The sequence below is a fragment of the Polypterus senegalus genome, chromosome 2, assembly GCF_016835505.1.
Source record: "Polypterus senegalus isolate Bchr_013 chromosome 2, ASM1683550v1, whole genome shotgun sequence".
In the NCBI taxonomy this organism is placed as follows: domain Eukaryota; kingdom Metazoa; phylum Chordata; class Cladistia; order Polypteriformes; family Polypteridae; genus Polypterus; species Polypterus senegalus.
The window spans coordinates 268905745-268922199 of NC_053155.1; the positions used below are offsets into that span (position 1 = coordinate 268905745).

The following is a 16455-nucleotide window of genomic DNA, read 5'->3' on the forward strand; positions in this document are numbered from 1 at the left end:
AGAACACGGCTTATCAGTGCGTCTATACTATATTCTTGTCTAGTTGATGCTTATAAATGTATATAAAAAATTATTGCTGTTTCTTTATATATGAATAAATCTATGCAAAATGTATCTTAATTTTTCTCTATATGTCATTTTAATTTTCTATTTAAATAGTTTAACATATTCAGATATGTTGGAGGGCGGCAAATTGAAGCCCGCCCCGCCCCTAGTGGCACGAACTCAAGCTACGCTACTGCCTGAAAGCAATTTAAGGTGGTGCAGGAATCATTAGTATTGTGAATACAAACCAAAAAAAGTTTTGTAGAAACCTATAAAATACACTTGACAGCCAATGATATCTTGTTGAACACTTTTGACTGCAATGACTTACACAATGGGCGGCACGGTGGCGCAGTGGTAGCGCTGCTGCCTCGCAGTTAGGGGACCCGGGTTCGCTTCCCGGTTCCTCCCTGCATGGAGTTTGCATGTTCACCCTGTGTCTGTGTGGGTTTCCTCTGGGCACTCCTGTTTCCTCCCACAATCCAAAGACATGCAGGTTAGGTGGATTGGCGATTCTGAATTGGCCCTAGTGTGTGATTGGTGTTTGTGTGTGTCCTGCGGTGGGTTGGCACCCTGCCCACGATTGGTTCGTTGGCTGGGATTGGCTCTGGCAGACCCCCGTGACCCTATTCGGGTTCAGCGGGTTAGCAAATGGATGGACTTACACAATGAAAAAATGATAAGTTTGACTGGAGTGTAAGACTATGCAAAAGACGGCTACACAATGCATTTTGATCATCATGACATAAGCAACTGCTGATATAGCTGAGAATTGCACATAAGCATCTGCCTGAGTGAACTAAAACAATTGCAAAATGACGAAAACACCCAGAAATTGCTGTTATGATGTGCACAACTGACTAAAGGTTGTGGGCATTGAACGAGCAGTTTTAAAAAACTGGAATTCTGTTGTGAGAAATGCACCAAAGCAACTGAGAAAGACTGTAATTATAGTGAAGCTTGCATATATAGTGTCACACACGTGCACATGGGGAACAGCTTAAGGGATTGAGTAATTGTAATTCTCTGCTGAGACTGTCGTGGCGAAAAATTGTCACCAGAAGGCTTTTTACCTGAAAATGAAGGCTATTAGGACTCAGGATAGGCAAAGAGAGTTTTAAAGCTTTATTGCAATAAAACAACAACACGGACTCAACCCAATTTGGCCAAATCAGATTGAGCCCCAAACAGTTCAGAATTCAAAACTTATATAGTAATTTCTTATCACTCTGACCTCGCTCAATTAGCTCATTTGCTGTTTTTCTCTGACTCCCCTCTGCACCTGTCCGGCCAATACCTCAGGTTTTTATGGGAACCATCATTATCTCCTGATTTTCCCTGCAGCTGGCCTCTGTTATTTCACTGTCTATTGTCCATTTTTAGTTTCTGTTTTTGCTTATTATTTTCACTGGCCAAGGCCAATACAGACGTTCTCTCTCTTCCATTTATGGACTTCCTCTCGTCACTTCCTTTTTCTTGGACTTTTAAGCCGCTTTGTCTGACTCTCAAAGCTAAGCTTTAATTAAAAGGAAATATGGTAAATGCCTTTATTTAATCATTTGCTCGGCACACTTGATTTATATTTAATTTCTGCAGTAAGATTAAATGCTAGTATAATTTTCTAAACTTATTTATGCTAGAATATATTTTGTTATTTTCCATCCATTACATCATCTTTGACCCTGCTGGTAGCAATGCCTTTTGCTGTCTCTGCTGATTTCACTATTCCAGCTGGCTTCTTGCGTGCCTACTAGGGCCATTTTTCTCTGATATCGTTTCTCAGCTTTCTAACTTAAAAGAAAAACAGGTGTACATGACACTCCTTATTCTGTCCTCAGCAGTTTCTGTGCGTCATCCTTTTCCTGTCCTGTCTTTCCTTTCATACACTAGCCTGAAGAAGAGGCCTGAGGTGCCTCGAAAGCTTGCATATTGTAATCTTTTTAGTTAGCCAATAAAAGGTGTCATTTTGCTTGGCTTTTCTCTACATTAATGAAATCAATAAAATTAAAAAAAAAGAATATAAACAGTTACATTTTCATTCTTTTTTCATATTCTAGGACTCCCAGGCATACTGTCGATATTGTTTCATTATCAAATAAATAATTACTGCCAAGCACAAATTCCTTGGAGTGCTTTATCAGTTAACTGAGTGATAAGGAACTTTGAGATTGCTCAATATGACAAAAAAATTTAATGCAATGAAAAAAACTAATAATAGGAGTGTTTTTGAATATTGTTTGATAAAAGGTAGACCTTGAGTCCTGAATTTAGGATCTGAATGCTGAGGTCAAGGGAAAATCTAAATCAAGCTTAGAAACAGACTCTCCACAAAGCTGACATTGCCACGTCTTCTCAACCTTAAGAACATTTTGGTAGGAGGTAAACAAGTACAGCATGTTTTACAGTTTTACTTGCATATTTTAAAGATCTAATATGTAATCCTTCTCCTATCCCTTCACTTTTTATTTTTCATGCATCTTGGTACCTTTCTTACCAAATTAATTTGTTACGTAGCTGTATTCCCTATTAACACTTTCCAGATTGGGCCACTACGGTTTTTTCATAACTTACAACCTCAAAATGTCTGAATCCAGGTCTGGGTAAGTTGCTTTTGAGAATCTCTTTAATTACAGGTGGACAGGTCTAAGACAGACAAATATGCTAATGTTATGACTTAATATTAAAATTAATTAATTATTAATATTAATAATTCATTCATTTGTAGCACACACACATAGTAGGCATCTATCAGAATTGTTTTGAAATGTAGTTATCTAACAACACAGATACATAAAGGCATCTTTGAAAAATGTATGTTAAGTGTGAAATTGTTTACTACATTTAACTTCACACCTAGATTAGAGCAAATGTGACCTTCCAAATATTTGCTGCACCCAAGTTAAAAATGACAGAGTAATCTCCTGTAATTCATTTCAATGAGCTAAGTCTCAGAAAGTTCAAGCGGAATTTACCAGGAAGCTACTAAACAATAAATCCAAAGATCAAAAGATTGGAATGTAGCTGCCATTATCAAAAAAGCACAGAGTAAACACTTTTTGTTCCTGTTCAGTTTTATGTTACTGCCATGTTTTGTGAGTCTGTGCTATGTGTATGCATCATATATGTATATAAGATACTTATATTTGTGCTTAATGAGTAGCTTCTTTACCTTACTCTATATGGTTGGCCTACAGTCTAACTTGCTTAGATCATTTTACATTGAATTCTTTGTTCTTTCATTACCTTCATTATGAATTTTGTTTTCCCAATAAATGGGTCCTTTATGTATAGATAAATGAAGCAAAGCTAACAGATAAAGGGGTGGGGGAGCTACTGTATGCTTTCTAGCATCCTCTTCAGAAACTGGTGCCAAAATGAACACTGACTTCTGAGATATTGGCAATATATATGCAGAACAGACAAATGTGGGTTGTTGGATAAATATGAATAGAAATCTTTACATAGCATGCTACTGAAATTGAATCTTGTGAGCATTAGCCCCTGAATTTAATCGAAAAAAAGGATATTTGCTGTTCATGTAGTCTGTGAATTTACACTTTCTTTTTGGCATAATGGGTATTCCTGAACTTATGTAAATGAAATTGTAATATGAAAATATTATTTAATTGCATGAAGAAGTGACTTATTACTTGATCAATTGATAACTAAAAATATATTACATTTATATGACAGAATAAACGTGATTTTCTTTTAATTAACTGAAAGTTTAATAGTTGACGCATTAATTTACAATTATAAATCCATTATGCAACAACAGGTGGTAATAACCATATTTTCCCTTAAAATTTTACAAAGTAGTACTTACTCGCACTTAAATATGTACTTGGATGTTTGAAATTTCTTGTTTCACCAAACTGCTTAAAGAAGAATCAAAAATAAGATTCACACAGAAAACGTGAAATTGTAATTTCGATTTCGAATAAATTCACTTAGTTACAGTGAATTAGGATTACAGATAATTAAAGAAAGGAACAACATTTATAATGAACTGTCTACTCGCCAAGAAGATAAAGTTGAATTCAAAATATGATGTGAAAAAGCCAAGTTGGACAGACATTGACCATTCTCATCAATATCTGCATTAATTACTACCAGAATAGAAGTAAGGTTTCTGGGAAAAAAAGTGTACACAGTACTTCCGCAAATGCTGATTGGCTTTCAATTTTTACTAATTATAAGGATATGGAGATTTTCAAATTTTAGGTGACAAAATTTTGGACATTTTAAAAAATCTATAAATTCCTCCTAGACATGGTGCATTAAAATGTGGACATGTCTAGGAAAATGAGGAAGGTTGGCAGCCCTATCCATGTTTGTCTGGTTAGCAGCTGGCACCACTTTCTGGGAACATATTGTGAGGACCAGAAGGGCTGGAGCTTCTTGGGTGGGTGGCAGGATCAGTCAACCATTTTCAGGGTTCTTTCTTGGCTGTGGGGAAGAAAGGAGAAGATAATGTTAGCCTCAGCACCCGCTCACATCCCAGGGTGGTATTGCTTACCTTATCAGAGCCAGGAAAGTGCACCCCAGACGCATATGCATGACACCACTAAGAATTTTGTTTCTCCCATCACTTGATCCTTTATTATTAAAAAAAATATATGCTTGTTTTGTCAGTTGTGCCAGGACAGCAATGCACATAATGCACAGGGCAGCAGCAGTTTAAAGTAAGATGGAATTGGAATATTCATCAAAATCATATTTACAAGCCAAGATCTTAACCATGAGGGCAAGAATTAAGTTAAGGCCAGAACAAGAGACAAAATCATAAATTGAGAAACATAGTGTGAATAATGGTCAATAACCAGAATATATCACACACCCTAAGTCAAAATCGAAACACTGAAAAGATTTTCTAACCAGAAGTATCTTTAACAACAACAATGCAATAATGTTTTTTTGTTTGATGGTTAGGAAGTATATGATGGTGACCTTTATTTATTTTTTGCAGTAAAGACGTCACATTTTGCACTTTCCTGGTTAGCCTGCCTAGCAACAGCTTGGCAACCCTGCATCACAAACCACAAACAATGGCGGCACCCAAAATTTTTAAAGATTAAGCCACCAGAAGAATTTCAAAAATAATATCTTCAAAAACATTCTAAAACAACAAAAAAAGTAACCTGACCGTTACATTCTTTGACCTCTAAAACCACCAAAATTGTATATCCTTAGGATGAAATATAATAACACAAATTCCAGTAATGACAGGGAGGTTGGACTGAAAGCCAAAAACAGACATGAAGTGTGGTGTGGAAGCTCCTGTATTTATCCTAAACGTCGACAGTGGAGTAATCTTAAGAAAAAATCAACAACTCCTGAGACCTACAGCAGAAGTCAGTCAGGATCTGTCACAAAGAGCTAAACAAATGGTCTTTGCAAGGACCACTAACGGCTGCTGGGATCTGTGACAGTCCTTCCTTCACCACATCCCAGCTTTACCTGTGCTACGGTTGATACAGAAGTGAGAGCACAGTGTGTTGTGTATCTTAAAATAACAGCTGGCAGCATTTTAGAGCCAAAGTTGAGATGCCACCTGGAGACCACATCCCAAGCACAGTGGCAATCCCCCTTGATCTCTTCAAAAACAAATTACAAGACTATCAAGCATTAACAATGCCACTTTACTAAAACCTCATGCTTACCTTCAAATGTCCAACTCGCTTCCAACTGAATCGTCCAGTGTAGAGAAAGACATCTATAGCGGAGCAATGGGCGCCGAGCAGGCTCCTGTTAATCATGGAGAATCCACTGCATCCACTGAACAGGATCATCTCCAGACAGAGGAGCAGCTTCAGCAACAGACTGCTGTCACAGTCCTGCTCCACTGACAAACTGAGGAGATCGTTCCTCCCCCACACTATGCAACTCTTCAATTCCACCCGGGGGGGTAAACGTTAATATTATACAAAGTTATTGTCTGTCTGTTATACCTGCCTCGCACTCTCCACCTTACATTTTTTAACTTGTACTGCATTTTTATTTAATTAATATTGTTTTTATCAGTTCCGGGTCCTCCCTGCGTGGAGTTTGCATGTTCTCCACGTGTCTGCGTGGGTTTCCTCTGGGCGCTCCGGTTTCCTCCCACAGCCCAAAGACATGCAGGTTAGGTGGATTGACGAATCTACATTGGCCCAAGTGTGTGCTTGGTGTGTGGGTGTGTTTGTGTGTGTCCTGCGGTGGGTTGGCACCCTGCCTGGGATTGTTTCCTGCCTTGTGCCCTGTGTTGGCTGGGATTGGCTCCAGCAGACCCCCGTGACCCTGTGTTCGGATTCAGTGGGTTGGAAAATGGATGGATGGATGGATGTTTTTATCAGTATGCTGCTGCTGGAGTATGTGAATTTCCCCTTGGGGATTAATAAAGTATCTATCTATCTATCTATCTATCTATCTATCTATCTATCTATCTATCTATCTATCTATCTATCTATCTATCTATCTATCTATGATATAGTGCCTTTCTTATCTATCTATCTATCTATCTATCTATCTATCTATCTATCTATCTATCTATCTATCTATCTATCTATTTATGATATAGTGCCTTTCTTTATCTATCTATCTATCTATCTATCTATCTATCTATCTATCTATCTATCTATCTATCTATCTATCTATCTATCTATCTATCTATCTATCTATCTATCTATCTATCTATCTATCTATCTATCTAAAAGCCCAACATTACAGCCACAGAATTAATTGTCCCTGCCACTAGTGGTATGGTTTCAACCATGACTGATGAAACAAGAGCTAGTAAACAAAATTTTTATACAGAAAAACATTTAACTCAAGAAACACATTTCTGACATTCCAAAAGATACGAAGAAGTAGCTTATTGACAATGTTCGAGACAGAAGTTTTGTTCTGCTGATGAATCAACTAACAGCAGCAAAGTCTGCTTAATGATAACATACAGCAAATGTGCAAATGACGATGATTTAAAGGATTTGCTTTTCTACAAACATGTAATGAACAGTCACTGCCGACAAATTTTAAGATATTGTGGATAAAACATGAAAGAGGCCGATCTGAAATTGGACGACTGTTTAGATGTGCACAAATGGAGATCAGGCAATGGCTGGGAAACAAGGGAGAAAGCAAATGCTCATCAAGCGTGTTTCTCCCAAGCTGAGTGATGATATCACTGATGTTATTGCCACAGCAAATTATTAAGACTGAGTTTTTCTCCTGCACTTGGTAAGAAGGTGGAATCCAAACATACTGCTATTTTATTTGACATTCCTGAATACGGTCATGTGGAAAGGTGACTCCATGGTATTTGCCTGCAGAAGGAGATTAGAATCTTTTTGCCAGTGAAAGGAATAAACTTGCCCATAGGTTTAATTATGACACTTTCCACATGGAAGTTGATACCTCAGTGAAATGTTTCCGAAACTCAATGGACTAAATTGAAAATTTCAGGGCAGCAGCACTCAGCCTCCCCAGCTTGCAAATCCAATTACATCCTTCACAAAAAAACTGGAGGAAAAATTGAGAGCAGCGGTAAGCACATTAAATCCGACAAGTGGGGCTGCTTCTGTTTAGTTGTTTTATTGATTTTCATCTTGATGCAGTTTTATCTACAAAATGAATACACATTATACAAATTGAACAATGCAGTAAACTTTTTAGACCATAAGCACACAAAAGTAAAAATAAATAAGTGATACTAAGATTGGTTGTTTTAATTAGAAGGAGCAAACACAATTCTAAAACATACACAAAACTATTCTGACACCAAACTCAATTTTTTATTCACAAATGCTGCATAAAATCCTCTTGCTGACTCAGATGCATTGCTATGGCAACCTTGTTTGACATCAGATGGTTGCATTAAATTCAATAAAATCAACACAGAGCTCTCCACCGATGTGGCCAGCTTTGGGGAGGCATTTCCCTCCATCACCTGATGCTTTCATCATTTTCCTCTTCTTGCAGTTTAATGGCTGCTGAATTGTTGCACAAGCTTAACTCTATCTGGATTAGGATTATAACATTGTCTCGATTATAACATGCTTAGCCACAGCATTTCAGACCCCGTGATTTTCAGATAATCCATTGCCAGCCATTTCAGAGAAGGTCCTGGAATGTGAACAGTTAATGGCTGTCAGAAAACAACAACATTTGTATGCATTGGCAAGTTCGGCACAGAGGTGAGTATAAAGTTCTTCTTTTATTTGCCAAGCTAAAGTTGCCTTCTACAGTATATCTGAGCGACTTACTGCACATTTCACTTCATTCCTAGTTAATACAAGGCATTGCATCACAAGCAAAAATCAAATCATATAAATCATCATATCACAGGAAAAGCATGAATATGATAAAGTAGAAAGGCTGTATAGCATAAAGTAACAGATGGACTGTTTATTAGTTTTTTTTTTTTTGACAAATAATACCAGGTAATTTATAGAAAAAATATTCTGAATGTATTTTTAATGCAGGATTTACACTTAATCTGGAAAAACTTTCATTTTAAAATGGTCTACATTTGAAGATGCATTGTACTCACTATAAATTGTGCTCTGCTGCCTTGGTCAGGTCAATTTCTCATGGCATATTTGTTTGTATTGTATGTGTGTCTGATGGTTTGTGCATAGGTGTGTGTGACGCTTTCCTTTTGGTAGAAACACATTTCTAAATGGCAATGTTGGAGTGGGATGTTTTGATTACTCTGCAGTCTTTGCCATTATTTTATTTTCTAATTTCTGTTCAGCATAGTGACTGCCTGAGTGCTACTTATCTTTTAGTTTGGTTAAGATTAAGTTCAGTCCTGAGGCCCAATGTAGCTGCAGGTTTTTCAGTTTCACAATCAGTGTGTTATTTTTTTCCCTCTGAGTGATGTCCTTGTTTAATGTGCTGTTTCTGTCATTGCTAGTGTGAGATTATCATTTTTAAGAAATGTTAGGATCATGTGAGATTTTATAATTGCTTAAATGCATAAATGTTTTTTTTTTCTATTTTTTTTTTTTGCATTTCCGCTTTAATGTATCTTAAAAATTAAAAATAATAACAAGTGGAGTAGACAAACAGAGCAGACGACGCTGCATGCTGAAAGGCAGAAGCTACCTCAGTGTTACACTTATTAGCAGGCTCATTAGTAAATAACAACTTATTGGAAAAGTGGAATACAAATCATGATGATGATAAAAATCAAGATGAAAACCACACAAAATTATCCAAATATGTACATATGTAATTAAAAGCTTCTGACAAATATATCAATTAGCTTGATAAATTTAAAATTCTGCATTGACATCAAAGTACAGAAACTGGGAAATAACACCTAGGAACAAATAGGAATCCAATTGAAGGGTCTGAGATGAGCAACAGATGGCCAAAGTGGGTCCACAGAACAGAACCTGAGAACTGCTGAACCATTTAGAACATCATGAACATCAAACTATCTACAACTGTGAATCTGCTTAAGCAAGTCAGGGTTACAGGAAGACAGCAAATGGTCATAGGAACCAACACTGAAGTGTCTGTTATTCTAGCAAATGTAGAAAATCAAACATGAAAAATATCAGAACAGAGCCAGCACCAAATTAAGAGTAGCTGTACAGAGCCAGTGTTTCTGTCCCGCTCCTAATGGCTCTCAACAAAGTTCTGCCCAGCTCTGTCTGCTCACTCATTTCCACCTGCTCACTCTCATCTCATTCTTCCAAATTCTACCAAAATTCCATCCCACTCTTCCCAAATTCCCAATTCCCAGTTCTTAAAGACAAAACTATTGGTCCATATAGTGGATTCTTCAAACAGCAGAATCTAAAGGTGTAAAAAAAATATATCAGCCTTTATAAGCTGCTATGCAGATGCACCACATTGCCTGTAATGATTTATTTCAAAACTCACATATAAATAATGGAAACACCACCTCAGGCATGGGCACACTGTCTTGTTCTTCTTTTCCAACTGCACATACTTTTCAAGCGAAACAGTGTTTATCAGAGTATTGATGATAAATTATAACAGTAAAATAACTACATAGTTTGCTAATTTTCTTTTCACCTGATCTGATCAGCTGCTACCGATCACATGACCAAAGTCTAATTATCTGTGGTTTCTCACAACCTTTACATTTAGTACTTTGCTGCAAAGCCGACTTGAGTCCTGCATATACAGTATGGAGACCTCTAAACTGAATTGTCACATCTGTTGGAAAGTTTCATTGATTGTTGTTAATTAAATTTAGGTAAATGAAATGTATTCGTTTAGTGAAAATTAATAAAACAAAAGCTGATTTATTTTTTAAAAAGAAGCAATTTAACAAAGTATGTTAATATTTCAATGTTCATAGTGAGCAATACTTACAAAGCGAGGAATAACAATAGGTGTTTCTTGACACACTTATTCACACTTTTGAATAATTCGCTGGCAGAATGTGCCCAGTGTTAGTGTGACAGAGAGGGGATGGTAGCATTGTTCATAATGGCACCTCTGCTGGTACCTCCAGGGGGTCCAGAGGGTGTCCTATAACTGAGCTTGCCCTTTCAATTAGCTTGTTAATTCTCTGGATCTCTCTTACAGCATAGAAAACTGCATTGACCATCATAAAGTTATAGAATATGTGAACGATTTTACTGCCCACATTAAAGGAGCATAAAGATTCTTCTTCAATCTTTGTCTAAGTGGTCTTTCACAATAGGACTCATATAGTCTCATATAGTCCAGAACAAGGCTCTCAAAGGTCTTCATGATGTGCCTCTGGTCTGTAGACATTAGGTGAGGAGGCACCTGCCTTCTTTGGAGCAGAAACAGCAGTGGCATTTTCTGGAGCCTTAGTGACAGACTAAACAGGTGATGGAGCACAGCACAAGCAATAAAATTATAAATATTGACTCCACTCAACTCCACGTCTTTAATTTTATTTAGCCTACTTAGTTGTCTCCTTACTTGGTTAACAATTACGGACAGCCCATCCTGATGGTTAGAGGTAGACTCATCATTGGCCATGCCAGTTGAAGCAGTGGGAGTTGTTGATATAGTAGGGATGGTGTGGCTTGTCATTGCAAGACAGTGATGGCTGATGGCAGAAGCAGTGAAAGTCTATTAAATAAATGGTCTACTCCCAATTTTATATAAAAAAAAACTCTTAAAAGAAATTGTTTTCTGATATTGTTCTTTGGGAACAGGATCTGCACTGGTATCCAGAAGGTTGTCGGTTTGAATCCCTGTTACTGCCAAAAGACTTCCTACTCAGCTGGGCCCTTGAGCAAGGCCTGTAACCTACAATTGCTCCAAGGGAGCTGTACAATGGCTGAGCCTGCACTCTGATCCCAAGGGGTATGCGAAAAGTAACAAAAACCTAATGCAAGAAATTGAATAAAGCAAAATAAAGTAAAAAAAAAAACAGTCTTCTTTCTTCTGTGGATCTCACCCCATTCAATGTCCTTCAAAGGCACAGTGTACTGTTTTTCACTAGTGCCCAGTGTCCAGACTGGCAGTGCCAATGTGCATCATTGGCAGTACCTGCTTTTCTTATTTCTTGAGCGCTGTCCTGAACCCTTATTCTGTCTTGTGCCTGCAGTTCTCTTGCCCACCAGGCTACACATCATAGAACACAGAAAATGCAGGATTAGCCTGTTTATTTGTGATGCCTGTAGTGAACAGGTTACACATTTGCATTTAATCATGTATTTTTTCTCACAACCTAATCATGACACATATTTCAAGGCATTTAAGGATCTGTGTGACACCAAAAAAGGTCTTAACATTAATCCAATAAGATCTCATCTAATAACTACATGTCCAAAAGCAACCACATTATTAATATGAGTGAAACAAAATGCTATTATGGTTATTTGCATCACACAGTATGACCTAGCTGTTGTTGTGATCATAAAAGTAGGTTATAAATTTTATTTCTATTTTTTCCCCAGTCTATGATTAAAACAGTGATCCTTTTCTCCTGACTTTGCAGGCTATTGAATGATTTATATGGCACAGCAATGGATAAGAAGATTAAATAGGAATTAACGTCATTCTGTTTTTTCTTCATGGAATAAATTGACATCCATTTTAATCAGAACTCTTTGGCAGGTGTATTGGTTTAGTCAGAAGAAGAAATGCAGAGTCAAAACAGAAGACAACTTAAAAAGTGTGGAAAATTACAAGAGGAATACAATGGCGATCATTCTGAACAATCACAGCATGTAGAGCACAGGACAACTTTCTAAAGGCTGTGGATAGAAAAGTCAACAAGACAACAAGAAATAACAAATAATAAATGTGAGATGGCCGGACATTTCCTAGCCAGCAATATAAAGGTTGGTCGATATGCTCCTGGAATTGTGGCTGAGATGACCGTACCTGCAAATGGAATATATGAGAATACCTCATCCTTATCTCTCTAGTTGTGAAGATCATGCTGCTGGCATTTAAACTGCTGTTCTTGTGCTGGCTGTGGCCACAAGCTCTGCTACATGGAAATATCTTCCACAACAAAAAGAAACACCCAGAGGTGCCTATACATGACCATAAGCAGCAAGGCAGGTATGTTACGTTTAGTGACATTGCAACCTATCTGGGGACCGATAATGAGCTGAAACTGATGAAACGAAGGGTAGGAGGAATTATATGGAGGTTAATTATTTTCTGTGCAGTACCATTAGGCATGATGAGAACTTTAGTTTAACAGTCATACTCATCAAAAAATGTAAAAAACAAACCTTGTTTTGGTGTTTTAGGCTATAAGATGACATGAATTAAGACAGCAAGTCACTACTTTCAAAGGACACTGGTAAGCAAAATAGAGCAGAAATCTTGATTCGGAAAATTATAAACAAACACTGAAGCATCTACTGTTACCATCCATAGGGTCACCAAGAGGGGGGTTCTCTCTTATGGCAGTTTATCTAAGGCCACCATCACAGACACTAAATTCAGCTGTTGAATTCTACCTCCCTATCTGAGAGCATCATTTAAGATTATTTAGATGGTTTGGAGAAGTTTGACCACTAGGTGCATGGTAATCAGTGTTAAGTTGAAGTGCATATATGGGAACAGGGTACAGTTAAAATTGTTGATGTTACTCTGTGTGATGCATACTACATTTGGAATTTTGTAGATATGAAATTAGGAGCAACAAATGAATCTCATGGTGAGATGAAGATATATTTAAATGCGCTGAAAACATTTGTAACCATAAAGGTTAAAATAAGCAAGTATAGAGTAGGCAAGATCGCAATCAAAACATTACATTGATAGATATCTCTATTTTAATCCTTATACGCCGCTGCTCGGGGACTAGTTTTGTTTTGGACATGTTGTGTCTCTAGGTATGTCAGAGGACTGGGACTTTGTGAAGTGTGGTCAAATCTATCCTTTTAATTCTTATAATTATAAGTGCCAACACAACTATAGGCTTCATGGCAATAACTCCTGGGAAAATTGGAAAACATTACATTGAAAACACAAAAAAAGAGCAAAAATAAGATTTGAAAGACTAAATAACTGAACAGTGGTAAAGATCAGGAGCCCTCAAGGTTAAATACTTCAATGATTAAGCTAAAATTGTTTTAAATCATTAGTGCCTAGTGATTGCTGCCTGCCTGTCTTGTTACAACAGCCAGTGTACAGTAGCCCTTTGTAACTGACCTGACCGTGGTGACTGTGGGAGTCCTAAATTTAGTTCTAATTTTAGTCCTAAAGTTTAAATATGAGAGATGGAAATCAAGGAACTGCCAGGAGACCGGTTATGAGCATGGCCATTGATCAGGGTACTGGATAAAGAGAATTTGTTAGGCTGAGGCACAACTTCAACCTATTTGGTGGCATTACAAATGTATCTTTTTGACATTGTGTACAATATCAAAAAAGTTCAGATGCATACACATAAATAATTTAAAATAGAGACAAATTCACTAGTTTCTCTCTATATTAAAAGAACATCTTGAGACAAGACTATTGCCAAGAGATTTCTTCAAGTCCCGCCCTCCTCTGAACTATTTTCAACTACACACATAGTCCTCTCATTCATTCATGTGAATGCTTTTGTCAGGCACAGTTCCTGTGCTCTCAGCTCTTATAAATTTTTACGTTTTCCTCACTTTAAGTTCCCAATAAAAGTAGACTTATTATGTCCAAATCTTATTGAAGAATTTCATCCCGAAGGGATAACAACAGAAGAAATGAGTGCACGGCAATCCTAGCACCAAGAAATGATGAAGTCAAACGCAAATTAAACACAAACGCAATTAACGCAAAAATTGTTGATCGGTCACACGGCAAATTGGTTAAATGTGTATCAATAGACTATGCTGAAACAGTTGCTGGAGATCATGCAGAAGATGAAAACATCAACTTGCAATATCCCGTAGAATATCTACAACCCTTAACACCATCCTGTCTTCCACCGGCCAAATAACGGTTTAAAGTAGTATGTATTGTAATGTTATTGCGTAATTTATGTCTGAGTGATGGGCTATACAATAAGACAAGATTAGTTGTTTTCAAAATTGGTCAAACAATTCTGACATGTAAAATTTTAACAGGCGACAAGAAACTTAATGCAGTATATCTTCCGCGGATAAAATTAGACACCAAAGGAGATCTTGATATGCCATTCGTATTAAAACGTTTACAGTTTCCTGTTAAAATGGCTTTTGCTATGACAACAAATCACAGGGACAAACATTTGAAAAAGTTGGTTTATTTATTAGAGAGAAAGAAACGATATCCACTCATGGGCAGTTATACGTTGTGATTTCACAATGTTAGTCCAAACACGAAATCAAAATTCAATGCGATATCCAGAACGAAGCAGAACGAAAATGTATAGTGCAATGAATATCTCTTAAAGCAACATGAAACATAATTTTCTTTCAATTTATTATGTTTTACTATTTTTTTAATATGGGAATTACTCCTTGTCATGTAAAATAGTTAGTGCTATTATACATATGTAACAATTCCCATGAAAATAACAATCTGTTTAAATTGTACATCTGCTTCCCAATACACGAGCAGCAGATCCGCAAAGTGGCTAGCACGTATAGCCCGACCAGGGGTTGGCAAACAAAGCGAGCAGGGGGCAGAGCCCTCTAGTATGTCATGATTAAATGCCCAGTCAAATGCCCAGTTAAAGGCTGCCAGAGTATAACACAGAAGCACCTGACAAAGCATTGGACTCCACTGAATATCGAACTTTGGTCCATATTGAGGCACAGTCATGACTGTTTATATAACACTCACTCACAAGTAGACAGTTTTAAATCACCAATTAACACACGAGTAACAAAATTGGAGCCTTCGTAGAAACCCACAAGAGGTATGGGGAGATAACAGAAACTAAATAAAGAAACCAATCAAATGAAAATGAAGCTGAGATTCAATACTTAAAATACATAAAATAATGATGAATTCTAACAAATTATTATGTATTTGTATACAAATCTTTTCTAAAACTATTACCCATACAATGTTCATCAATTCCTGAATATGTTTTTGCTGTATGGAAGGAAGCATTTAAACACATTGTGAAAACAAGACCAGAGAATCATAAAATTAGTTGGGGTGCAAGATGGTGAAATATTATTTATTTTCTGGGACGGGTGAATTTTAAGGCATGTTTCACTATCAGAGGCGTCAGTTGATTAGCAAGCAGAAATGAACAATTATCAAATGAGTTAATTGCTGGAGTCCATTTTGGGTCACTGTTGTTCATCCAGGCTGTTGACTTCCTAACTATGGACGAAACATTAAAGTATCTTGCACTTTTTAGCATCCATAACCACATCTTCCTGTATTTTCTTTAATTTAGTTACCACAATCTCGGTCAAATAATTACATGCCTGACAATGTGTAACTCAAAAACTATAGCCATAGAATAATAGACTTACATTATCCAGATAAATTAACACACCTCTCCCTTTCCCAACACATTCACTCATACAAAGCCAATACAGTGCATCCGGAAAGTATTCACAGCGCATCACTTTTTCCACATTTTGTTATGTTACAGCCTTATTCCAAAATGGATTAAATTCATTTTTATCCTCAGAATTCTACACACAACACCCCATAATGACAATGTGAAAAAAGTTTACTTGAGGTTTTTGCAAATTTATTAAAAATAAAAAAACTGAGAAATCACATGTACATAAGTATTCACAGCCTTTGCTCAATACTTTGTCGATGCACCTTTGGCAGCAATTACAGCCTCAAGTCTTTTTGAATATGATGCCACAAGCTTGGCACACCTATCCTTGGCCAGTTTCACCCATTCCTCTTTGCAGCATCTCTCAAGCTCCATCAGGTTGGATGGGAAGCGTCGGTGCACAGCCATTTTAAGATCTCTCCAGAGATGTTCAATCGGATTCAAGTCTAGGCTCTGGCTGGGCCACGCAAGGATATTCACAGAGTTGTCCTGAAGCCACTCCTTTGATATCT

The 16455-nt window shown here is 37.1% G+C and overlaps 1 protein-coding gene across 3 annotated transcripts in view; it reads left to right on the forward strand.

Moving 5' to 3' along the window:
• Positions 1-7926: 7926 nt before the first annotated feature.
• The window catches only part of LOC120523863 (gamma-aminobutyric acid receptor subunit rho-3), an 86774-nt gene continuing 78245 nt past the window's right edge, over positions 7927-16455 (forward strand). For 2 of the 3 annotated variants that reach the window (XM_039745525.1, XM_039745527.1), the window contains exons 1-2: positions 7927-8219; positions 11987-12558. In XM_039745525.1, coding sequence (XP_039601459.1) covers positions 12431-12558 — 128 coding nt within the window. In that variant the 5' untranslated portion in view covers positions 7927-8219; positions 11987-12430. The remainder of the gene's footprint in view (positions 8220-11986; positions 12559-16455) is intronic. The other variant, XM_039745526.1, reaches the window with a different exon arrangement.